At 47.5% G+C, this 26,239-nt stretch overlaps 1 protein-coding gene across 1 annotated transcript in view; it reads left to right on the top strand.

The window, feature by feature from the left end:
* Window positions 1–26,239, top strand: part of FBXO38 (F-box protein 38) — a 226,997-nt gene that overhangs the window by 156,673 nt on the left and 44,085 nt on the right. The window contains exons 19-21 of the mRNA XM_078652963.1: window positions 8,084–8,229; window positions 11,920–12,023; window positions 13,022–13,135. Coding sequence (XP_078509089.1) covers window positions 8,084–8,229; window positions 11,920–12,023; window positions 13,022–13,135 — 364 coding nt within the window. The remainder of the gene's footprint in view (window positions 1–8,083; window positions 8,230–11,919; window positions 12,024–13,021; window positions 13,136–26,239) is intronic.

Raw genomic sequence — 26,239 nt, forward strand, 5'->3', positions numbered from 1 at the left:
TTGCAATCCTAAATGTTCAGACTGTAATATTCAATTAACAGTTTGCTACCTCAACATTAAAGTAGGTGTCCATCAGCTTACAATTCAACATATCTACAAAGAGGTTTATCAGAATGATAAAGCCACAGACTCGCCTGTCACTTTTTGAAAGCCTGTCCACTTCTTTAGATCAGAGGCCATGTTTTCTTTACTGCCTACTTCAATTTTCTCCTACACCTCTCCACTTTAGCGTCAGATTGCGCTTCCTCGGTTATCGGATGTGGAGATAACAAGAAAACCCAACTGGACAAAGTGTGTGCTTGAAAAGAGGCACAAAACGCAGACTCCAGCAGTGATTCTTCTCCCACAGGGAAGAAACGAACACCCTCAGATCCCCACACATCAATGCACGCACTTAATAAATATCCTACTGCGAAGTGGGCTGGCAGGCAGAGATCACAAGAACTCAGAACCCTTGTTAGTTGGCAGCAGGCAGGCACAAGCATGTATAGCAGACCCCACAAGGCTCTGAAGTTACCAGTAGCTCAGCCAAGGCCTCGCTGCCAGGGAGAGTCAACCGGGAACCTCAACATATACCACTCCGATATGTCACTGGATAGAAGGAAGGCAGGTTACCACACATCATAAAACGCGGGGATACAAATCGGGAAACACAGGAAGAGACTGCCAGGCGCAGGAACCTACAGACCACCACATTTAATATGCGCACGTATCACCCAAGGGTATCAAGGCGCTGAATAACAGACGATTATTACTACCCAACTCAATGGTACTCATTTTATCGACCTCAGATGGATGAAAGGCAGAGTGGACCCGCCAGGATTTTAACCTGTGACCATGCGGTATAACAGAGGCCCCTACAGTGGACGCATTACTCAGCTAAGACACAGCCACAGCCCCAGATGCGATACACACAGATGCAAAGGGAAATGTTAGCAGAAAACAAGCTATAACAAAAGCAAAAAGAGAGAACGAAGGCCATGGATAGTATGAAGCGTTGCGCTGCGGCGCTTTGGGTGGAAAGGTAGCACTTATGAGGGAGATATCACTGGGACGAATGGGGACTTGGATTCTCTGTCATGGGTGGATAAAAAGAGCAATGCAGACACCAATTGTTGATGCGTCATGTGAAAGAAAGAAAGTTCCAGATTAATAGAGGATGAAACCGCGGCAAACACATGGCCTGAAGGCCGAAGTCACAAAAATAAAAGCTGGCATCGACTCAGAGCAGCTCAAACACCGAGACACAATAACAAACCCAAGGCAGTGCATGCGCGCACACAGGGACAGAGAGGCTTTCAGGGAATGCGGCTCTTTCTTCAAAGGCTTCTAATGGCGAGGCCCGTTATGGCGTCATGAACAGAAGCTCCTAATGAACAAAGGCTTGTCTGCTTTGGGAAGGATGCAATCTGGCGGGGAGAGGAGGGGTGTTGTGAGACAGAGCTAACCTTCTCAAGGCTGCCCTGGGACAATAGGCCGCATTGTACTCCCCTGGGAAGCCGAGGCTACCACGGCTCATTCCAGCACAACCGCCGACCCTGGGTGTCAAGATGCAGTCAACCATGCAGCAGTGGCCGACGGTGACCCTCGACACTGGAGGGCCATCGGGGGAACGAGAGACAAGCCCAGTGGGGGGCAAAAAGATAATAAATGCACTTACCCGTTTTTCGCTCTGCTTTCTTCTGGCGTCAGTGCGACGGCAGGCACCTCACGCAACCCTTTTCTGCAAATCCCAATGCTGCTACTATGCTTCCGAAATGGCGAAAACAAAGTTAAACAAAAAAAAAACGCCCACAGTGGACACGTCTTCATGACGTTGCGAAAAGCCTAAAAATCGCCGGAACGCCCACGAATCTGCTCCGGCTATGACTGACAGATCTCTGTTCCAATGGCTAGCCTCCATTTATGGAGCTAGCCAATGTACAGAGAGGCGGTGACCAAGCCACATTACTGTTCTCATTAGATTTCGCCTGCGCGAAACGCTGCTTGCGCAGCTTTCGACAGGCGAAACCTAATAAAGGACTCTTTAGAGGGGGCTACAGAGGTAATAATAAGGGAAGAGGTCGAGGTAACAACAACAATCGATCCTCTTCCACCACTAAACAGTGACTTCCTTCAGCTCCCCCAACAGCATACCACTCCTGTAGAGGGGAGATTAACACAGTTCCTACCTGTCTGGAACTTCATCACAACAGACAGGTGGGTAAGACAAATTATCCAGTATGGTTACTGCCTAGAACTTGCAGCTACCCCTCCAAATATACCACCCAGACAGCGTCCAATGTCCACAGAACATCTAACGCTGCTCCAACAAGAGGTTCTCTCATTGCTACAAAAAGATGCAATAGAGCTAGTTCCATTGCAACATCAAGGAACAGGGGTCTACTCACTCTACTTTCTAATACCCAAAAAGGATGGGACTCGAAGACCAATTCTAGATTTGAGGCCTCTCAATCTGTACATACACTCAGATCATTTTCACATGATCACTTTACAACAAGTAATCCCATTATTGTAACAAGGCGATTTCCTCACTACACTAGACCTCAAAGACAACTACTTTCACATTTCCATACATCCTTCTCACAGGAAGTATCTCAGGTTTGTGATAGAAGGACAACACTATCAGTTCAAAGTCCTTCCATTCGGGGTAACAACAGCACCACGAGTGTTTACAAAGTGCTTAGCAGTAGTAGCAGCACATCTCAGAAGACAACAAATACATGTCTTCCCTTACCTCGATGACTGGCTCATAAAAGCAAGATCGTTCAACCAGTGTGTACAACACACAAAACAAACAATTCAAACATTGCACAACTTAGTGTTTACGATAAACTACACCAAGTCGCACCTAGAGCCTTCGCACGCTCATCAATATCTAGGAGCTACCATAGACACATCTGCAGCTCTAGCGTATCCCAGTCCAGCCAGGATTCAAAGTATTCAGAACTTCGTCTCCCTTTTTCAATGCCAGCACTCTCTCCAAGCCAAAGTGTTCATGAAACTAATAGGAATGATGGCATCTTGCATCTTTATAGTTCCTCACGCAAGACTGCAAATGCGCCCACTACAAGAATGTCTAGCACAACAGTGGAATCAGGCTCAAGGTCAGCTCACAGACCTGGTGTTGGTAGACAGCCGTACATATCGATCTCTGCAATGGTGGAACACCAAAAACTTAACAAAGGGACGGCCGTTCCTAGACCCTGTTCCACAGATAGTGCTCACGACAGATGCATCCCTTACAGGATGGGGAGCCCATCTCTTGCATCACACCACACAGGGCCAATGGAACAATCAACAGAAACAGTTCCACATCAACCATTTGGAGTTGCTAGCAATTTTCCTAGCACTCAAAACTTTTCAAGTACAAATACAAAACAAAGCTGTCCTAATCCGGACGGACAATATGACAGCCATGTACTATATACAAAAACAGGGGGGGGGGGGGGACACTCTTTGCAACTGTCCCAGCTTGCACAGAACATTTGGAGATGGGCCATCCCTCAAAACATACACCTAACAGTAGAACACCTTCCAGGAATTCACAACCAGATAGCAGATCTGTTGAGTCGTCAGTCACAACAGATTCACGAATGGGAGTTGGACCCACAAGTTCTCCAACCATTCTTCCAAATGTGGGGGCATCCACAGATAGACCTGTTTGCCACCCACGAAAACGCAAAATGCCCAACCTTCGCCGCCAGGTTTCCACACCCACGGTCGGAGGGGAATGCAATATGGATGAACTGGTCAGGCAGATTTGCGTACGCTTTTCCGCCTCTCCCACTCATTCCACTAGTAGTACGCAAGCTCAGACAACAGTCTCTCAAATTAATACTAGTGGCCTCCACATGGGCACATCAGCCGTGGTTCACCACGCTACTAGATCTCTCACTGGTTCCATATCAGAAATTACGGCTCACGCCATCCCTGTTAACACAGAACCATGGGGAAATAAGGCACCCAGAACCAAGCCAACTGAATTTGGCGATCTGGCTCCTGAAGTCCTAGAGTTTGGTTACTTAAACTTACCACCAGACTGTATGAATATAATTAAAGAAGCTAGAAGACCCACTACCGGAGCATGTTATGCTGCTAAGTGGAAAAGTTTTGCGATATACTGTAACAACAATCACATTGATCCACTGGATATTTCCATTCAAAATATTATCTGCTTTCTTCTACACCTACAAAGGTCCAATGTGGCTTATTCTTCCATACGCCTCCATCTAGCAGCAATTGCAGCATATTTACAAAATAGACAGCATCTATCTCTCTTTAGAATACCTGCAATAAAAGCATTTATGGAAGGATTAAAACGAATAATCCCACCTAGGTTACCACCTGCTCTAGTATGGAACATAAATGTGGTCCTTACAAGACTCATGGGCCCCCCTTTTGACCCTTTACATAAGTGTGAACTGCAATTCCTAACATGGAGAACTGCCTTCCTTGTTGCCATCACCTCTCTCAGAAGAGTTAGTGAAATACAAGCATTCACAATAGAAGAATCATTTTTTCAGATACATCCTAACAAAGTGGTTCTTAGACCCAATCCTAAATTCCTGCCAAAAGTTATTAGTCCTTTTCACCTTAACCAATCAGTAGAGTTACCAGTGTTTTTCCAATAACCGGACTCTGTTGCAGAAAGGGCTTTACACACCTTAGATGTTAGAAGAGCCCTATTATACTACACAGTCAGGACTAAATCCTTCAAAAAGACAAAACAACTTTTTGTATCTTTCTCTCCCCCACACAAAGGCAATCCCATCTCTAAAGGAGGAATTGCCAGATGGATTGTAAAGTGTATTCAAATATGCTATCAAAAAGCTAAACGTACACTAACAGTTCCTCCTAGAGCACACTCCACTCACAAACTAGGAGCCTCTATGGCTTTCTTAGGAAACATACCACTAGAGGACATATGCAAGGCAGCAACATGGTCTACAATACACACCTTCACTAAACACTATTGTGTTGATGTGCAAGCCAAGCAGCAAGCTGCAGTGGGCCAAGCTGTCCTTAACCGAATGCGCGCTAGCGGTTTTCCCGCTGTGCGCGGCGGTTTTAAAAAACCTGCGTTACATGAAGAGCTGCGCTCGTCATGAGCGTACGAGAGGCGTAACTCATGACGAGCTCTGCTCGTCATGAGCGTCGAAGGGGTTAAAACACTATTTCAGTATGCTGCAATGGATACAAGCGACCACCGCTAGGGGAGACACTGCTGCACAATCGATGCTAAGTGTAGGATCTGCAGCTCATATGCCTCGAACGGAAAATGCTACTTACCAGTATGCATCTGTTCTTGGCATGTAGAGCCGCAGAGTCCTACACGCCCTCCCGCCTCCCCGGGACTTGTATCCGTTCCAGTACTCATCTTACTTAGATGCACAAGCATGGACATCCTTTCTCTTCACTTCTACTAACTCCATCATTTCCCATCATGGTGAAAAACAATCTGAGGATGGAGTGGATGACCATGCGCAGTATTGTCCAAGGGAGGAGTCACCTATCTCGTGACTACAAAGACTTCTTCCAAGAAGACAACAACCTGCAATCATCCGAGCCCAACATCAGGTGGCGATCTATTGCTAAGTGTAGGACTCTGCAGCTCTACATGCCAAGAACAGATGCATACTGGTAAGTAGCATTTTCCTTTCCTTGCAATGCAATAGGTCTCGCATTCACAAGAGTTTGAGCTATTGGAATTGTAAATGCCTGTAGCTTAAACTTTTGTTAATGCAAGACTTATTGCATTGCAAATACATTTTTCATAAAAGCGCCCCATGTCGCCTGTTCACGTTAATAGAGGCCATGCCACTTTTTAGATGAGCCGCGTCTAAAGAAAGATGCGCAGCCGCCATTAAAGTATAAGAATGGTATGGGGCGCTTTTGTTTGTCAAGTTGACAAATTGCTGTTTTTTGTAAAATCGCCCTATGCAGCGGTTTCACTTTAATAGCAGCATCGCACCCTTCTTTAGACGTGGCTTGTCTAAAGAAAGGGGTGTGGCCTCTATAAACGTAAAAACTTGGCACGGGCACTTCTAAACAAATCTTTTTTTTTTTAAGTGAATAAATAGGGGTAAAATAAATATGCAGCTGCATTTGCCTCAAATAAAATCAGATTCAAAAAGGGGGTGGTGATGGACAGAGTATCAGAATTAAGCAGAACACTCCTACCCAGTCAAAAGATCAGGGCTTGATCCATCACCGTTTTTTAGCTCACTGCACCATCCCAGTTCAGAACCTGGCTACATGCAAATTAGTCTGACCCTGGCCCAGTGCATCATGGGAACAGGGCAGACCAAACTACCAAGCCAATTCTTTACTGGAAAGGAAACAAGCTTCCGGGGACCGGTTTCTGGCATTACAGCCGTCTTCGGCTCAGCTTGCTTGAATCCTGATGGTGCAGTGAGCAAGGGACTCACATCTGAGCATACCCTTCCACACTTGTGGTGGCCAAAACGATTCAAAAAGGGGGTGGTGATGGACAGAGTATCTGAATTAAGCAGAACACTCCTACCCAGTCAAAAGATCAGGGCTTGATCCATCACCGTTTTTTAGCTCACTGCACCATCCCAGTTCAGAACCTGGCTACATGCAAATTAGTCTGACCCTAGCCCAGTGCATCATGGGAACAGGGCAGACCAAACTACCAAGCCAATTCTTTACTGGAAAGGAAACAAGCTTCCGGGGACCGGTTTCTGGCATTACAGCCGTCTTCGGCCCGGCTTGCTTGAATCCTGATGGTGCAGTGAGCAAGGGACTCACATCTGAGCATACCCTTCCACACTTGTGGTGGCCAAAACGATTCAAAAAGGGGGTGGTGATGGACAGAGTATCTGAATTAAGCAGAACACTCCTACCCAGTCAAAAGATCAGGGCTTGATCCATCACCGTTTTTTTAGCTCACTGCACCATCCCAGTTCAGAACCTGGCTACATGCAAATTAGTCTGACCCTGGCCCAGTGCATCATGGGAACAGGGCAGACCAAACTACCAAGCCAATTCTTTACTGGAAAGGAAACAAGCTTCCGGGGACCGGTTTCTGGCATTACAGCCGTCTTCGGCCCGGCTTGCTTGAATCCTGATGGTGCAGTGAGCAAGGGACTCACATCTGAGCATACCCTTCCACACTTGTGGTGGCCAAAACGATTCAAAAAGGGGGTGGTGATGGACAGAGTATCTGAATTAAGCAGAACACTCCTACCCAGTCAAAAGATCAGGGCTTGATCCATCACCGTTTTTTAGCTCACTGCACCATCCCAGTTCAGAGCCGAAGACGGCTGCAATGCCAGAAACCGGTCCCCGGATGCTTGTTTCCTTTCCAGTAAAGAATTGGCTTGGTAGTTTGGTCTGCCCTGTTCCCATGATGCACTGGGCCAGGGACAGACTAATTTGCATGTAGCCAGGTTCTGAGCTGGGATGGTGCAGTGAGCTAAAAAACGGTGATGGATCAAGCCCTGATCTTTTGACTGGGTATGAGTGTTCTGTTTAATTCAGATGCTCTGTCCATCACCACCCCCTTTTCAGAATCAAATAAAACAGAGGCACAGCCATCAATGGCGTGCTCTGCTATTTAATTAAAAAAAATATTTATAAAGCGTGTCTTGCCTACGACAGCAGGCAGGTGAAAACCATTTTAAAAAATAGTGTTCCAAGGCTGTAATTAATGTCAACAGAGTAGCAACACATATATGTGGTTACAAGACGAGACAAAGCTTTACCAAGAAGGGACTACAACACCTGTAGACCAATGAAAATCCACAGTTTACAAAGGACAATGACAAAATCCAATGAAAATTATGGGCCGAGGGTGGGCGGAACTTTCGTACCTGAACTCAGCATGCCTCGCATAGCAGCGCATGCACTGCCAAAGCTCGACCTAAAAAAGACAATTATTTTATTAGCTTCGTCACCTTCTGCCTTATTGAAGTGATGTACTAGCTTGTGACTGTCAAAATGAAGATTTTCAGTTAGGTAACGTAAAGTTTGCTATAAAACTATGTTGTAGTATTTCGATTAGGTGACATTGTCTTTAACCTTGTTGAATGTAAGCCTAAGTTTGCTATTTCTACAGGTCGATACTCTGACCTTGGAAAAGAAAATCTTCAGTGGGCCATATCCCTATCACATCTGTCTAATCCATGAGTTCAGCAACCCCCCAAACGTGAGGAATAAGGTGCGCATTCGGAGCTGGATGGATACAATAGCCAACGTCAACCAGTGAGTACCTCTGAATTTAAGAATGTGCAGTAGTCTCTCCATTAACTGGCTTTGCTTGTCACTGTAAGTAATTGAGACCTGTGCCCTTTTTAGGGCTCGACCTCTGGCAATGCGCAAGCATTGCAGATGTTGAGACATACTGGGGCTTATCCAGAGCTTAACTAAAGTGGCGATTTGATGCTGTGCCCGTGAAAAAGCGCGTGCACAGCATCAAAGCCACCAGCCTCCCTTCCACAAGCTTTCCCCAGCGTGCCTCTGGCATTTCTCCTCCCCTAATTATTCACTGCCCACGGCCGGCCGGCACATCAAAGGCTGCTGCTCCCCGTGCGTCTCCTCACCCTTACTGTCGCCTATTCTTCCCTTCTTGCCTCTCCCCGCCCCCCCTCCCCACCACAGCAATGCCGAGGGCTTTTTTTTTTATATTGCAACCTAACCATCTCGCACGCTGCTCTTGAAACAATAACCGTTGTTGGTCATGATATAATTAAATGCTCTAATTATTTTATCAGGGCCACACAGAATTTTATAAAGTCTTTTGCTGGCATTTTCGTTTTAAACTGATTGCTATTTTACACCTTTCACATGCTGGCGATTTGCTTCAAAGGAATACATTCATCCTGAATACCGTTACTAGAGCTTTCTCCTCTTCTGCTATATATGGGTTTTAGTTGAATTTCATTGATCTCTTTCACTAATGATTTATAAAAAGTGCGAGATTGTTACACACATGTTATTTGTTTGAATTGTGTTTGAAACCAAATAGGAAAACATTTAAGTTCATTGTATCTGAAAATAAAGCTTGCAAGCTTATATTAATCTACTGCACTTCCCCATCACAAAACAGTAAACTGCCTTTCTATTTACTGCGCTCTCAATTAAAAAAAAAGAAGTTTCAACCAATGCATGTTATCCACACAGCTCCACCGATGCACCCACCACACAGCTCCGCCGAGGCACCCACCACACAGCTCAACCGATGCACCCACCACACAGCTCAACCGATGCACCCACCACACAGCTCAACCGATGCACCCACCACACAGCTCTACCGATGCACCCACCACACAGCTCTACCGATGCACTCACCACCCAGCTCCACCGATGCACCCACCACACAGCTCCACCTACACAACTCCACCGATGCACCCACCAACCAGCTCCACCGATGCACCCACCACACAGCTCCACCGACACAGCTCCACCGATGCACCCACCACACAGCTCCACCGATGCACCCACCACACAGCTCCACCGATGCACCCACCACACAGCTCCACTGATGCACTCCACTGATGCACCCACCACACAGCTCCACCGATGCACCCACCACACACCTCCACCGATGCTCCAACTAAGCTCCACCATTGCACCCACCACACAGCTCCACCAATGCACCCACCACACAGCTCCACCAATGCACCCACTAAGCTCCACCGATGCACCCACCACACAGCTTCACCGATGCACCCACCACAGAGGTCCACCGAGGCACCCACCACACACACAGCTCCACTGATGCACCCACTACACAGCTCCACCAATGCACCCACCACACAGCTCCACCGATGCACCCACCACACAGCTCCACCTACACAGCTCCACTGATGCACCCACCACACAGCTCCACTGATGCACCCACCACACAGCTCCACTGATGCACCCACCACACAGCTCCACTGATGCACCCACCACACAACTCCACCGATGCACCCACCACACAGCTCCACCGATGCAGCCACCACACAGCTCCACCAATGCACCCACCACCCAGCTCCACCGATGCACCCACCACACAGCTCCACCGACACAGCTCCACCGATGCACCCACCACACAGCTCCACCGAGGCACCCACCATACAGCTCCACCAAGGCACCCACCATACAGCTCCACCGAGGCACCCACCACACAGCCGATGCACCCACCACACAGCTCCGCCGATGCACCCACCACACAGCTCCGCCGAGGCACCCACCACACAGCTCCACCCACACAGCTCCACTGATGCACCCACCACCCAGCTCCACCCACACAGATCCACTGATGCACCCACCCGCCAGCTCCACCGATGCACCCACCACACAGCTCCACCTACACAGCTCCACCGATGCACCCACCACACAGCTCCACCGACACAGCTCCACTGATGCACCTACCACACAGCTCCACTGGTGCACCCACCACACAGCTCCACCGATGCACCCACCAACCTGGCCCAACGATGCTCCAACTAAGCTCCACCAATTCACCCACCACACAGCTCCTCCAATGCACCCACTAAGCTCCACCGATGCACCCACCACACAGCTTCCCCGATGCACCCACCACACAGCTTCCCCGATGCACCCACCACACAGCTCCACCGATGCACCCACCACACAGCTCCACCGATGCACCCACCACACAGCTCCACCGATGCACCCACCACACAGCTCCACCGATGCACCCACCACACAGCTCCACCGATGCACCCACCACACAGCTCCACCTACACAGCTCCACCGATGCACCCACCACACAGCTCCACTGATGCACCCACCACACAGCTCCACCAAGGCACCCACCACACCGCTCCACCGATGCACCCACCACACCGCTCCACCGATGCACCCACCACACCGCTCCACCGATGCACCCACCACACAGCTCCACCGATGCAGCCACCACACAGCTCCACCGACACAGCTCCACCGATGCACCCACCACACAGCTCCACCGAGGCACCCACCATACAGCTCCACCAAGGCACCCACCACACAGCTCCACCGAGGCACCCACCGCACAGCTCCACAGATGCACCCACCACACAGCTCCACCGAAGCACCCACCACACAGCTCCACCGAAGCACCCACCACACAGCTCCACCGAAGCACCCACCACACAGCTCCACCGATGCTCCAACTAAGCTCCACCAATGCACCCACCAATGCACCCACCACACAGCTCCACCAATGCACCCACTAAGCTCCACTGATGCACACACCACTCAGCGCCACCACAGCATCACTCAGCGCAACCACAGCATCACTCAGCACCAACACAGCATCACTCAGCGCAACCACAGCATCACTGGTTCAAATATGTTCTTTCAATGTTTCAAGCTGTTTTCAAGCTTTCACGCTTTATTACAAATCACAAAATGATGTTAATATTTCACTTCTGTTCTTGGATTTTCGTCACAATAAAAAACACTGAACATCTTCACAAAAGTTATTTACAAAAGTTTAAACTATTGCCATTACAAATTAAATAAATTATTTAAGTATTACTTATTTAAAAAAATTAAAAGCCATTGTTATTTGTAATATCAATACATCTAAGTCACGTAACACAAAACATGTTGCATTACGAATGCTATAGGTGTCACATTTGCGAAAGTTATAACTATTGGCATTGCAAATGACAAAGCTATTAATTTAACTATTTAAAAAAATAACACATAAATAAAAAAAAATCATTTATAAGACCAATAGCTCAAACTTTCCTAATGCGAGCCCTATTGCATTTGCAATGCTTGTTCCAATTGACACCTTCAATTGCAAAGATGTCCGATTTGCTTGCCATTACCAGGACTAATGACTTACAAAACACTTTTGCCCGGCTTAATCTTGTATTTCCCTTTTGTATCTATCTCTCTTCCTGCAATTACTACGGGCACTACAAACCTGTACTTTCGCCTTTTGTCCTCCAGGGAGCTCATTAAGTATGAATTCTTCCCTGAAGCCACAAGAACAGAGGATGATGTGAAGAAATTCCCCAAGTATCCATGGGGGAGAGATATTTACACTTTAGAAGGTAAGATTTTACATTTAGCAGGTAGCATATTTCAGGTGCCAATGAATTAAGCTTGCAAGGATGAAGAAAACTATTGTTGTGGTAAAACTAATCTGTTTAAAAGAGAAGGTTCATGGATTGCCTACAGAAACTAGTGGACATATTTTAGCTGTTTGAGGAACATTGTCTCTTAAAATGCACTGCAAGAGAGACCGTGATAGTAATTTATATACTGTGTATGTTTACCTGTGTAGTTGTGTAGAGGATGGCCTGTTTTGTCGCGCAATCAGAGGAGTTTTTATTGTGTGATTAATGGCCATTTAAGTTATTGCGTTTGGTGGCAAATATCTTCAATACTTAAGAAAAACGATCTTCATATTGGAATCTCTGGTCATCTGCTTCGAAACCTTTTTTTAACTCCCTTTTGTGATGTAAACCCTCAGCCCAGGCACTAGCAGTAAGATGGTGTGGAAGGGTGTTGAAACAGCCTTTACAAAAAAATGAAACATCCTGGATATTTTGCCTCTAATATTAGTTTTGAAGATCTGTTTTTTCATTTTGGTTGGTAATCATGTATTTTCTTTGTAGCCTAGTTTATTGGTGCCTTGTTAAATACCAAAATACTTGGCACTTGAACATAAATGTCAAAACTGCCTCTTACGACAGTCTGCGAGTGGGTGGCACTGTCTGTTTAATTTAGAAATCAGCTGTTCATTAACTTCATATACATTTTTTTAAAATTAGTAATACCTGCCTCCCAAGCCATTTCTCTTGCTTTAGGGGTCTGGAATTGTCAGAATTGTCACACTTGTAGGAGTGTGATGGTTAATAGTTGTGTTGGCAATGCTGTCAGGGGCTGTGGGTAGTGCAAGCTGCAGTGGTCTCCTGACAAGAGCCCTGGCGCTTACGGTTTTTGCCAATTAAGCACTGCTTATCTCATCTCAGGTTTGTTTTCCTCACAACATAGTGTTTGCATGTCCATGACTGTCTTCACTTCACGTTCTCCAATGTTTTTCTAGGCACTGTTGATGGGGCGCCATATTCTATGGTGACAGATTTCCCATGGCTCCGGTCACTTAGAACAGCAGAACCTAATGGCTATGCCAGATATGATTTTGAAGATGATGAAAGAGGTAAGCATGTATGGTTTGTGATTTCTGCTACAGAGATGTGAGCAAGCGGCTCATTTAGCTGCTTTGGGGAACATGTTTTTCTCAGGTTGTATTACATTGTTGTCACCCTGTACAAACTTATGACCTCAAAGTAAAAGTTTGTTAAGCTTGAACAACACAATTGTGATATGTAATTGAAATACCTTTGCTGCTAACAACATTGTTCCTGCTGTAGGCCACTTTTCTCCCAGTATTGCCGATCCACCATACCATATTCTCTCGCAATCTCAATAGCACTACTTACCTCTGTTTTGCACAACAGGAGGTGACCTTCCGCCTTTTTCCTGTGCCAGATCTGTAAAAACCTTGGGTTGCGTACTGAGTTGTGTCAGCAGTTCTGCTTGCAAAGAAGTAATTCTTCTTTGAAAGAGACCTCTAGGATTAGGAAAAGCAGAATCTGCGATTTCATATTTAGGTCTCAACTGCAAAACTCTTTTAGCAGTTTGCTTGCGAAATACCTCTTTTGGGCCATTCCAAAAACGTACAGTGGGCTTATGGCCAGGCCATTGCTTACTGTTAATAGACTTTATTGTAAGTGTCATTCGATTTCTACTTATTTGATGGCTTTTCTTCCGCTTTTTGTGTTTATTCCTCACCCCTGAAGTATACCTTCTTTATCATGCATTTGATTGGATGGCTTGCATCTTTCCACTGCTCACATTCAGGAGACTACTTGTTTTCTTTTTAGGTCTCGACTACAGCATTGCTTTAGCATTGCTGGTTTGTTGAAATTATAGTAAGGCTTTCAAAAGTCTACCCAAATTGCAGATCAGGTACAGTTCATGTGACCCGGGCGCGTGCACATAGCACAGAGCCTATCCCGCATCAGACTTCAAACCAATACCGAGAGCTTGTTTATTTTTTCTACCACAACTGAGCCATGTCTTTTGTAAATCAAAGGAACCCCTGAAAATGATGCCATTCCATATAATGAATATGAACCAACAATGTACTTACAACCTTGATGAAATATTAGCACCAGGCTATGACATAAAGTACAGGCGATCCGTTAAAACATTGGTCGCACTGAAAATAGATGGAGACTAAAACCACCATGAAAGGCACTCAGCTATGCATTTTGAAAATAAGGGAACCCCTGAAAATGCCACTCCAATCTGAAAGAGACACGTTGGTGATAGATTCCTTAGCTTAAAATATCCCCATGCATCAGACTGGATCCGCGTACGTCGTTGGCATCGTAGTCAGCGAGATGACGTCGCTCAGTTCTTTATTTTTCCTCACCAGCAAGTGCAGATCCGGAGAGAGTGGTACCCCCAGTAATTTTTTGACTATGTATCGTGGGACTTTTGTCTCTGTTTTTTGAGTACTTGCATGTCCCCGGACGATGTTGGTTACGGACCCACACCGCGAGTGTCTCTACTGCCTGGGGCGCGACCACGGCTCTGAGTCGTGCCCCACTGCCGGGCCATGGCTCCGAAAACTGTGCGGGAGCAGTTCCGAAAGTGACTAGAGACCCGGGAGTCGGCTCTGCGCCGTTCCATGTCCCCGTCCCGTTGGAAATCGAGGGACAGGCCATGGAGCCACCACCACCATTCCAAGTCTTCGCACTCAGTCAGGTAAGGCGAAGCACAAAAAGTCAAAAAGCGCTGTCGCTCTTCGCCTTCCCCCTCACCCGTCGCCCATGAGGGTGCGGGTGGCGCCGCCCCTGCGGCTCCGGATGAGCCTGCGCGTTGCCGATTGCCTACCCACCCCTTCCGGGTCCATCAGCGACTCTGGCCCAGCTGCAGGAGTTTCTCTCCGCCATTGCACGTGTCTTCGGACAGTTCGGTCCCGCCGGCCCGACTGGGGGTCCTCATGCTTCGACGTCACCGGCCCTGACATCATCAACAACTTCGGTCTCGTGGCCGAGAGACTCCCATGGATCCCCGTCTATGTCGGTTGGCCCTGTAAGATCGACGGCGGCCCCAGCCACAGTCCCAGCTGACGCTGTCCCTAGCTTCCTCCCCGACGTGGAGCCGAAGCCAGAAGGGTGTCGACCGATGCCAATGTGGAATTTCTTTCCCTTTCTTCACCCACCTCCTTATGTTCCACCTGCTCGTCATGTAGAGGACGGGGAGGACTGGGAGGGGTCTGAGGACCCTCTCGCAGCACAATGCGAGTTAAACCCGGACTGGGATGAGGATCTGGGGGATGCAGGTGACTGGTATTATACTCCGGAACCTGGCTCACTGTCTCCTTCTACCGTGGCTACGGAGGAGGGTGGTTCCTATTCCATGGTGTTGCGTAGGGCAGCCGAGGCTCTCCACCTCGAGCTCCCTACTGTGGCCGTCAGGGCTAACCTCCTGACAAAGGTCAGGGCTCGACAAATCTGAAAAATTGTACTAGTCCTGCAGGTCTAGTAACTTAATCCCCTCGACCCAACTTGACCTCTGTCTCTGAAAACAGAGCAAAAGTGACAAGTTAACAAGATTTAAAGGCCTCTTTATTGCTCAGTCCCTTTGTGAGCAATAAAAATGCCTTTAAATCTTATCTTGTCACTTTTGTTCCGTTTTCAAAGATAGAGGACACAAGTTAGTTTGTCTTCCTACTTGCCAGAAAGGGCGAGTAGGACCTAAAAATAGCTCGTCCTCATCCATTCTCCCTCGCAAATGCGAGCGGGCGATTGGATTTGTTGAGCCCTGAAGGTGCTACGGCCGGCGTCTTCTTCTACGAAGCCACTGCTGCCCTTTAATGATGCAATCTCAGACGTTCTTTTGGGCACCTGTCCAGGCCCAACACTGGGGCTCCTGTGGATAAGAACGTGGCCCGACTCCATCGACCCATCCTGAGCTACCCAGTTTTTCTCTCCCAGCGCCCTACCCCTGAGAGCTTGGTTGTCCAAACCTCTGCGTCCCCGAGCGCGTTCCTTTCTGCACCACTCAATAGGAAATCCAAGAAACTGGAGCAGTTTGGGAAGAAGATTTGTTCGAGGCATATGAGCTGCAGATCCTACACTTAGCAATAGATCGCCACCTGGTGTTGGGCTCGGATGATTGCAGGTTGTTGTTTTCTTGGAAGAAGTCTTTGTAGTCACGAGATAGGTGACTCCTCCCTTGGCAATACTGCGCATGGTCATCGACTCCATCCTCAGATTGTTTTTTTCCGCCACTGGGTTCGGATGAAAGTTTTCCGCTCTGGCTAGAAAAGAGTTTTTCTGCATTTTCGAAGCGAGAAACTTTAGATAAACTTCTTTCGACATCGAATAGACTTTTCGACATCACCAGCTACATTCCGGTGCGTTGGCGCGGGCCGTTGGGCCTATCGGCGCCGTACGGCCTACGCCTCATGGACAGAACTCGATTCAAAAGATGCCCGGTATGTTGAGCAAAATTCCCTCATAGCGACCATCACAAGGTCTGCAACCTCTGTCTCTCGCCAGAACACGATGAGTCAACCTGCACAGCCTGTGCCTCCTTCCGATCGAAGAAGACCATTCGGGATCGGAGCGCCCGTCCACATGAAACGAGGAGATCAGCGCCAGCACCGGAGGCCATCTTTGAGGAGGAGATCGTTGAAGAAGACTTCTCCGAGGACGAAGATCCAATCGAAGATATCTCAGAGGACGAGGCTCCACTCGTCGCCGAGGAAGACTCGCCTGATCGCCAGATCATATCGGGGGCAGAGGTCTCGGACGATTGGATTCCATCTTGACAACCCGTGAGTACCACTGCCCCCGCACAACATACACTACCCAAGACAAAGGCAGCGGTCGGCACTCTCCGCCCATGGGCCCCAGCGAGACCGAGATTTACCCTCCGACGCCCCGCCTTCGGGCTCGGCTCCTAGGAAAAAGACTACGCCTTCCGGTGCCTCGGCGCCGAAAAAACAACATGTGCCAATTCCACCTCCTCCATTGGCACCGAAACATCCTTCGACACCGAAGGACTCTTCGACACCGAAGCCAATACGCCCTTCGGTGCCCAAAGACAACGACCCTTCGGCACCCGAACCAAAAGACACATCGGTGCCGAAGCCGAGAACCGTACTGGACCCAAAAACTTTGACTCCGAAACCCTCCGGTTCCAAAAATAAAAAAGGGAAGCCAGATTCCGGCGCCGCAGGCGCAACAAAACCTGTCTCCACGCCAAAATCTCCAAAATCGGTACCAAAGACTCCAAGGCATGATACAGACACGCCTAAACCCTCTGACAAGCCTACCAAGCCTAAACCACCTTCGGCACCGAACAAATTGCCACAGGACTCAATCACTCCTCCTAAGGCAAAGAACACTAAGCAACCTCTATCGGCACCGAAAAAATCGACGCCGAAGATTATAGAACAAGAAGAACTGTTTAGACCAGATCCTAAACAAAAAAAAGTCTATATTAACCCAAAAACTAGACATGTGGAAGCAAATACTTACAAGAAGAGACCAGCAGACACACCACTTCTACCTGTAGTTCGTACCAAAAAGAAGGATTGTGCAACCTCTCCAATGCACCCTTCCTCTCCTTCACCTTCTTCCTCACCTATCCTTCCTAACATTGAACCTATAACTTCTCCTGTTCAATCTCCTGCATCATCACATCACACCACACTGACGAGGAGTATGATTTAGGTGGGGGGGATAACGTAACATACCCTTTAGAGGAGGAGGTCAACCCCAAGGAGGACGAGGCATATGGTTTTACACCACACAATGCACCAGACATCCCTGATCCTCCGTACTACCCAACAAAACTTTCCCCTCCAGAAGATAGTATTGGGTTTAATCATTTATTAAACAGAGCTGCCCTTTTACCACAGAGTATCAATGCACTCTGATGCCATTGAGGAGGATTTCTTACTAGACACATTTGAGCAGTCGCAAAGGTCTACTCAAATATTACCCATGATCAGAGGAGTCATTAAACATGCTCCGGACATCCAGTAAGATGTAGGGTGCTAAATCCCAGAATAGAAAAAAAGTATAGACCAGCACCAGCTGATCCGGTCTATTTCAAGGGACATCTGCCACTAGACTCATTGGTAGTGTCAAACAAGTTCTAGCACTTCTACAAAAAGATGCTATTCAAGTAGTTTCTTTAGAGGAACAAGGAACAGGAGTTTACTCCCTGTACTTCCTAATTCCCAAAAAGGACGGGACACTGAGACCAATTCTCGACCTCAGGCCCCTCTACCACTACATACAATCGGATCATTTTCACATGATCACTTTACAACAAGTACTCCCATTACTACAACAGGGAGACTTTCTGTCCACACTAGACCTAAAGGACGCCTATTTTCACGTTCCTATACATCCTGCACACAGGAAGTATCTAAGGTTTGTCATACAAGGACAACTCTACCAGTTCAAAGCCCTTCCATTCGGGGTCACAACAGCACCACGAGTGTTTACAAAGTGCTTAGCAGTAGTAGCAGCACATCTCAGAAGGCAACAAATACATGTCTTCCCTTATCTAAACGACTGGCTCATAAAAGCAAGATCGTTCAAACAGTGTGTACAACACACGAAACAAACAATTCAAATACTGCACGACTTAGGGTTTACGATGAACTACACCAAGTCGCACCTAGAGCCTTCGCACGTTCATCAATATCTAGGAGCTACCATAGACACATCTGCAGCTCTAGCGTATCCCAGTCAAGCCAGGATTCAATGCATTCAGACCTTAGTCTCCCTGTTTCAATGCCAGCACTCTCTCCAAGCCAGAGTGTTCATGAAACTAATAGGCATGATGGCGTCTTGCATCTTTATGCGCCCACCACAGGAATGTCTGGCACAACAGTGGAATCAGGCTCAAGGTCAGCTCACAGACCTGGTGTTGGTAGACAGCCGTACATATCGCTCTCTGCAATGGTGGAACACCAAAAACTTAACAGAGGGACGGCCATTCCTAGATCCTATTTCACAAATAGTGCTCACGACAGATGCATCCCTCACCGGATGGGGAGCCCATCTCTTGCATTATACCACACAAGGTCAGTGGAACAATCAACAGAAACAGTTCCACATCAACCATTTGGAGTTGCTAGCAATTTTCCTAGCACTCAAAACTTTTCAAGTACAAATACAGTAGGAGTTTGTTGTGTGGTGTCTTCTGCAGCAGGAGTGTCTGCTGGCCGACTGTTTAGTAAGAATCTGAGCCTCTATCTGGACATTCCTTACCTGTATGGTATGAACCTAGATGAAGAGCGAGGAAGTCTCAACTGTGGACATGAGATGTGATTAAAGACTGTTTATAATGAGGCCGGTGATAGGTTCTTGAGTAGGTTTGTTGTACTCTTCGAAGAGATGTCTCCATTTTCTTTCTAAATTCCTGGATTATAGGAGCTGTTCTAATGTCAATAGTGTGCTCCCCCCTTAATCAATACAAATGGAACCTGTGGTTGAGACAGAAAAAGGCACAGGAAAGCAGACACTGAGCTTCCTGAAGTGGAATGTAGAAGCGGGGAGAGGAGTTGGCCTAACGGCTAGGGCGCTCGACCTCGGACCTGGGGGTCTGGGTTCGAGTCTCGGTAACGACGCCAAAACCTCCTGTGATTCTGGGCAAATCACTTAATCTCCCCGTGCCTAAAAATGAAAGTGTGTCCTCGTGTAACGTAACTGGAAAATATGTAAAGTGCTTTGATACCTGATTCGGTTCGGGTCTAGTTCGCGCTAAATAAAACTCTGCAAAAAAAAAAAGACAAAACAAAGCTGTCCTAGTCCTATGACAGCCATGTATTATATACAAAAACGGGGGGGGGGGACACTCTCTGCAACTGTCCCAGCTTGCACAGAACATTTGGAGATGGGCCATCCCTCAAAATATACACCTCACAGTAGCACACCTTCCAGGAATTCACAACCAGATAGCAGATCTGTTGAGTCGTCAGTCACAACAGATTCACGAATGGGAGTTGCACCCACAAGTTCTACAACCATTCGTCCAAATGTGGGGGCATCCACAGATAGACCTGTTTGCCACGCACGAAAATGCAAAATGCCCAACCTTCGCCGCCAGGTTCCCACACCCACGGTCGGAGGGGAATGCAATATGGATGAACTGGTCAGGCAGATTTACGTACGCTTTTCCGCCTCTCCCACTCATTCCACTAGTAGTACGCAAACTCAGGCAACAGTCTCTCAAACTAATACTAGTGGCCCCCACATGGGCTCGTCAGCCGTGGTTCACCACGCTACTAGATCTCTCACTGGTTCCACATCAGAAATTACGGCTCACGCCATCCCTGTTAACACAGAACCATGGAGAAATAAGGCACCCAGAACCAAGCCAACTGAATTTGGCGATATGGCTCGTGAAGTCCTAGAGTTTGGTTACTTAAATTTACCACCAGACTGTATGAATATAATTAGAGAAGCTAGACGACTCACTGCCAGAGCATGTTATGCTGCTAAGTGGAAAAGATTTGCAATATACTGTAACAACAATCACATTGATCCACTGGATGTTTCCATCCAAAACATGATTTGCTACCTTTTACACCTACAAAGGTCCAATTTGGCTTATTCTTCCATACGCCTGCATCTAGCAGCAATTGCAGCATATTTACAAAATAGGCAACATCTATCTCTCTTTAGAGTACCTGCAATAAAAGCATTTATGGAAGGATTAAAAAGGATAATCCCACCTAGGTTACCACCTGCTCCAGTATGGAACCTAAATGTGGTCCTTACAAGACTCATAGGTCCCCCTTTTGAGCTCCTACATAAGTGTGAACTGCAATTCCTTACATGGAAAACTGCCTTCCTTGTTGCCATCACCTCTCTCAGAAGAGTTAGTGAAATACAAGCATTCACAATAGAAGAACCATTTTTTCAAATGCATCCTAACAAAGTGGTTCTTAGACCCAATCCTAAATTCCTACCAAAAGTGATTAGTCCTTTTCACCTTAACCAATCAGTAGAGTTACCAGAGTTTTTTCAAAAACCGGACTCTGTTGCAGAAAGGGCCTTACACACCTTAGATGTTAGAAGAGCTCTACTATACTACACAGACACGACTAAATCCTTCAGAAAAACAAAACAACTATTTGTATCTTTCTCCCCCCCACACAAAGGCAATCCCATCTCTAAAGGAGGAATTGCCAGATGGATTGTAAAGTGTATTCAAATATGCTACCAAAAAGCTAAACGTACAATAACAGTTCCTCCTAGAGGTCACTCCACTCGCAAACTAGGAGCCTCTATGGCTTTCTTAGGAAACATACCACTAGAGGAAATATGCAAGGCAGCAACATGGTCTACAATACACACCTTCACTAAACACTATTGTGTTGATGTGCAGGCCAAGCAGCAAGCTGCAGTGGGCCAAGCTGTCCTTAAAACACTTTTTCAGTATGCTGCAACGGATACAAGCGACCACTGCTAGGGGAGGCACTGCTGCACAATCGTTGCTAAGTGTAGGATCTGCAGCTCATATGCCTCAAACGGAAAATGCTACTTACCAGTATGCATCTGTTCTTGCATGTAGAGCTGCAGAGTCCTACACGCCCTCCCGCCTCCCCTGGACTTGTATCCGTTCCAGTACTCATCTTACTTAGATGCACACGCATGGACATCCTTTCTCTTTACTTCTACTAACTCCATCATTTCCCATCATGGCGAAAAACAATCTGAGGATGGAGTCGATGACCATGCGCAGTATTGTCCAAGGGAAGAGTCACCTATCTCGTGACTACAAAGACTTCTTCCAAGAAGACAACAACCTGCAATCATCCGAGCCCAACACCAGGTGGCGATCTATTGCTAAGTGTAGGACTCTGCAGCACTACATGCCAAGAACAGATGCATACTGGTAAGAAGCATTTTCCTTTCTTCTGCCAATTCTGGACTGCGGTCTGTGAACACCGCATGTCTCTTGGGCCGTTATTCCCATTCTGTGTGGGATACGGTTGCGCAGGTGCTGCCTCCGTGTCTGGTGAAGGGTCGGGCAGTACTCTCCCAAGCTATTGCTGAGGGGAGAGACTCAGCAAAGTTCACGATCCGTTTTGGCCTTGACACTGCTGTCCCCCTTTTTTTAGGTCGAGCTGGCGTTGTAGCGCGAAGCGCTCCCGCCAGCGAGTTCTATAGTCGCCGTGTTCACTGGCAAGGGAGTCTAGAGCTGTGCACGAGCCGCTACTGGCCTGTGCACGAGCCGACTCAGCTCTGTGGACGCGCACGTCTCCGGACGACGTACTTCGCCCGAGCCGCCTCCCGCTTGTTCTTTCGGCAAATATTCTCGGAGCCGTAGGGCAAAGTTACCGAACAGCACAACAGGTAGGCTTTTTACATTTATGAAGACAGTATGACAGGGCTCGTACACACACCTCCCCTTCCAGTGCCATACTAAATCAATCTAGCAGTGTACCCTAGGTATTGTTGGGTACAGAGTATTTGAGATCTTGCTGTTGGCTATGGGCTATTAACGATGAAAGTATTCTCAAGCTTTGTCTGCGCAATTACATATTTTGTGATGATCATCGTGATTTCCTGTTTGGGTTTTTCGGATCCAAGAGAGGTGTTAACAGTCGATAAAGTTGATGTTTATAAAACTGTAATAAAGCGTCCTGTCTCTTTTTTGTGTTAAGCTTTTTTTGTTTTCTACACGTAGTATATATATATATATATATATATCTATATATATATAGTCCAGGGCAGACAACCAAAGGAAGAAAATAATTTCGCGAAAGGCGTGTATTGTATTGTAGCTGAATGTATATAGTGCTTCTTACCTCTGAGGAAGTGCACTAGAAGAGGGGTAAGCACAGTTTCAGAGTGCAGTTTCAGAGTGCAGTTTCAGAGTGCAGTTTCAGAGTGCAGTTTCGGAGTGCAGTTTCGGAGTGCAATTTCGGAGTGCAGTTTCGGAGTGCAGTTTCGGAGTGCAGATTGAAGAGTGCAGATTGAAGAGTGCAGATTGAAGAGTGCAGATTGAAGAGTGCAGATTGAAGAGTGCAGATTGAAGAGTGCAGATTGAAGAGTGCAGATTGAAGAGTGCAGATTGAAGAGTGCAGCGTGCAGATTCAAGATTCAGAGTGCAGAGTGCAGCGTGCAGATTCAAGATTCAGAGTGCAGATTCAGAGTGCAGATTTAGAGTGCAGATGCAGAGTGCAGATGCAGAGTGCAGTTAAAATGTTGCTAGGCTAGGGCTTTAAAGACACCCCAAACGTGGAAAAGACTGCTGTTTTTCTTTGGTTTTGTCCAATCTTGTCCAGACGGTCACGCCTAGTATTTTTTTGCAACTATCTTTTCTCCTAAAATATTAATATGCAGGATTGCTGAGGGGTCTCCCCTGTCAGTCCTCGTGGTTGTTTTTTGTGAAGCCCCTGCAAGAAATGGCCATAAAACAATTGGCTGTTTCAGTTGTCTAGAAACACCACAGATTCTGCTTGACCTGGGCGTGCTCCATGACTTGCAAGTGGAACTTCACAGACAACTACATAAAAAAAAGCATTTGCAATGCAATAGGTCTCGCATTTGCGAGAGTTTAACCTATTGGCATTGTAAATGACACTGCCTTTTATTTATGTTTTAAAAACCAACACATAAATAAAAGACATTGCCATTTACAATGCCAATAGCTCAAACTCTAACAACTGCGAGACCTATTGCATTGTAAATGCTTGTTGATTTATGTGTTTAAAATGTCACCCTGTCACCATGTCACACTTTATATGTATTGCTTTGGATACAGGACTGTATCCCACTGGATATTGCAACTGTCCTCGGACAGAATACTTATTCATTTATTTTAAACTGTCTATCCAGCTGGGTAGACCATATAGAATCAATTGTGTTCTATATTCATTCTCTCCATTTTTTGCTTTAACAAGGACCACTGTTCAATATAACAAACTACTGGCTCGCTGGGCAGGGTGATTTCCACGACAGTGGCGCTACGTCGCCACGCCTGACTGAGAACAACTGGCTTTTCTGGGGATGTCCAGAACACATTGATGGACATGCCCTTTGATGGCACTCACCTGTTTGGCAATAAGGCAGATTGCACGTTGGAGCGTTCAAAGGACTCGCGGGCTACAGCGAAATCCTTGGGCCTTTCGGCCACACGCAGTCCTTCCGCTTCTGCTTTTCGCTCCTTTCGTGGTCAAGGAAGGGGCGCCCAAGCATGTTCTTTTCAGAGCCACAGGCCTGCGCAGTAATAGTCTTATGACAGGCGTACTCCCAGCGACCACAAGTCTTGGAGGCTGAGATCTGCAGCGTGTACTCACAGTGGTTCGGGCACTCAGGGGCAGCAGCACGCGGCTGCGGCGGACCGGGCTGGTGGTGGCGATGGCTCTTGTTGTGCAGCTAAGGGGTGGGCTCACAGGGGCAGCAGCTCTCTCCTAGCTGCGGTGCCCCACAGGACAAATCCCAAGGATGCAAAGTTGTCAATGGTGCAGGCGCTCAGCGGCCACACCTCCCTCTTAGCTGTGGCGGTCCACGGGGCAAATTACGAGGAAGAAAAGACATCAATGCTGCAGGCGCTCAGCGGTCACAGCTCTCTCTTAGCTGCAGCGGCCCACGGGACAAATCACGATGAGGCAAAGTGGCAAAGGGCACTCAGCGGCAGCAGGTCCATCTCAGCTGCGGTGGCCCGTACGACAATGGATTGTCTTACCAGGCGGGCACCACGGTGGACGCTCAGAGGCCACAGCTCTCTCTCAACTGCAGCGGTCCACACAGATTCAGCTGAAGGTCAGAAGGTGCAGATTCAGGCGGGCGCTCAGCGGCGGCAGCTCTATTCTCTGCTGCAGCGGCCAACACGGATCCAGCGAAGGGTTTGAAGATACAGATTTAGGGGGGCTCTCAGCGGCGGCAGCAGCTCTCTCGTAGCTGCAGCGGCCCGCACAGGTTCAGCAAAAGTTTAGAAAGTCTCGAATCAGATTCAGGCGGGCTCTCAGCGGCAGCAGCTTTCTTAGCTGCAGCGGCCTGCACAGTTTTAGCAAAAGTTCAGCAGTGCCCAGTCTGTGGTCCTCACAGTAGAACTAGAGGCTCCGGATTACTCGACGGAGGCCTCACCTGCAAGCAGAACTCTTCGCACAGAAATTCCGACGGCTGACAGGGTGAAGTCTAATATCCCTGAGACTTCTGCAGGAGGTGCTCTCGATTTAGGCCCTCTGGTAGTTTCTTTGGCAAGCTTGATGAAAGTTGCAAAGTCCTTTCCTCTGTTCACTCGGACAGTTTCGTCTTGACATCCAGAAGGAACACACTTGACCAAAGTTCCAGCACAGCATTTTATACCTAAAAAGTCTTTGTTCTCTAAGGTTGCAAATCACTGACTCCGGTCAAAATTCGGTGGGGTCGGGGAGCACTTGGTTTATGAGGCGACATACTGTCCTTTCAGAATGAGGGGGTCTGCTAACAGACACCCAGTGGGAGGTGGAGCCATCATTCACCTTGCCAGGCACGGCCCTGCTCGTATCAGAGTCACCCTTCCCCATGCTCTGAAGACCGATCTCTCTCTCTCCAGCCAGGTCTGACCCAGCTGGCCCTGCTGCTCCAAAACCAGACGGTCAATACACATACACGCAACAGCCTACAGTAAAGGTTAGACAAGAAACTATCATGTTTCCAGGAAAGGTATTTCAAAACATGTAATATATAAACGGTCCTTACAATGTCCTGAGCATATACATATCAAACTTGAGGTTCCTATCAGGTTCCTAGGGCCTGATATGATAATAGAAAGCAATCTTTAACTGGCCCGTCCTGGCCTATGAGAATGGACAAATTCGCAGTAGCGACAGTGAAATGGAGGGTAACTCACTATTGAAACAGGCTACACCGATGTAGGTATTATAGTTATCCTTATTCATGCAATCATTTATATACAGGGAGCATTCGCGCTGTGGCACTGAGTAGCAGTGGCACGGCACCCAGATCATCTAAATCCAGCCAATATAGAAGATAGGGAGAGTAGAGAGGAAGGGAGACCCACGCCAATGATTCCAGGTCTTAGTCCATCGGAACGTCAATGCCTTCCGTCGGAAGGAGGAGTTCAAGAAGCTCACACTTGCTCAGGTCTTGTCTGCCCTCGACCCGCAAGACTGGATTGGTAGCGTTGGACCTGCAGGATGAGTATTTTCATATCCCCGTCCTGCCGGCCCACCGGCGTTACCTGCAATACACAGCAGGGCAGG

This window comes from Lissotriton helveticus, chromosome 7 (assembly GCF_964261635.1).
Source record: "Lissotriton helveticus chromosome 7, aLisHel1.1, whole genome shotgun sequence".
NCBI classification, from domain to species: Eukaryota; Metazoa; Chordata; class Amphibia; order Caudata; family Salamandridae; genus Lissotriton; species Lissotriton helveticus.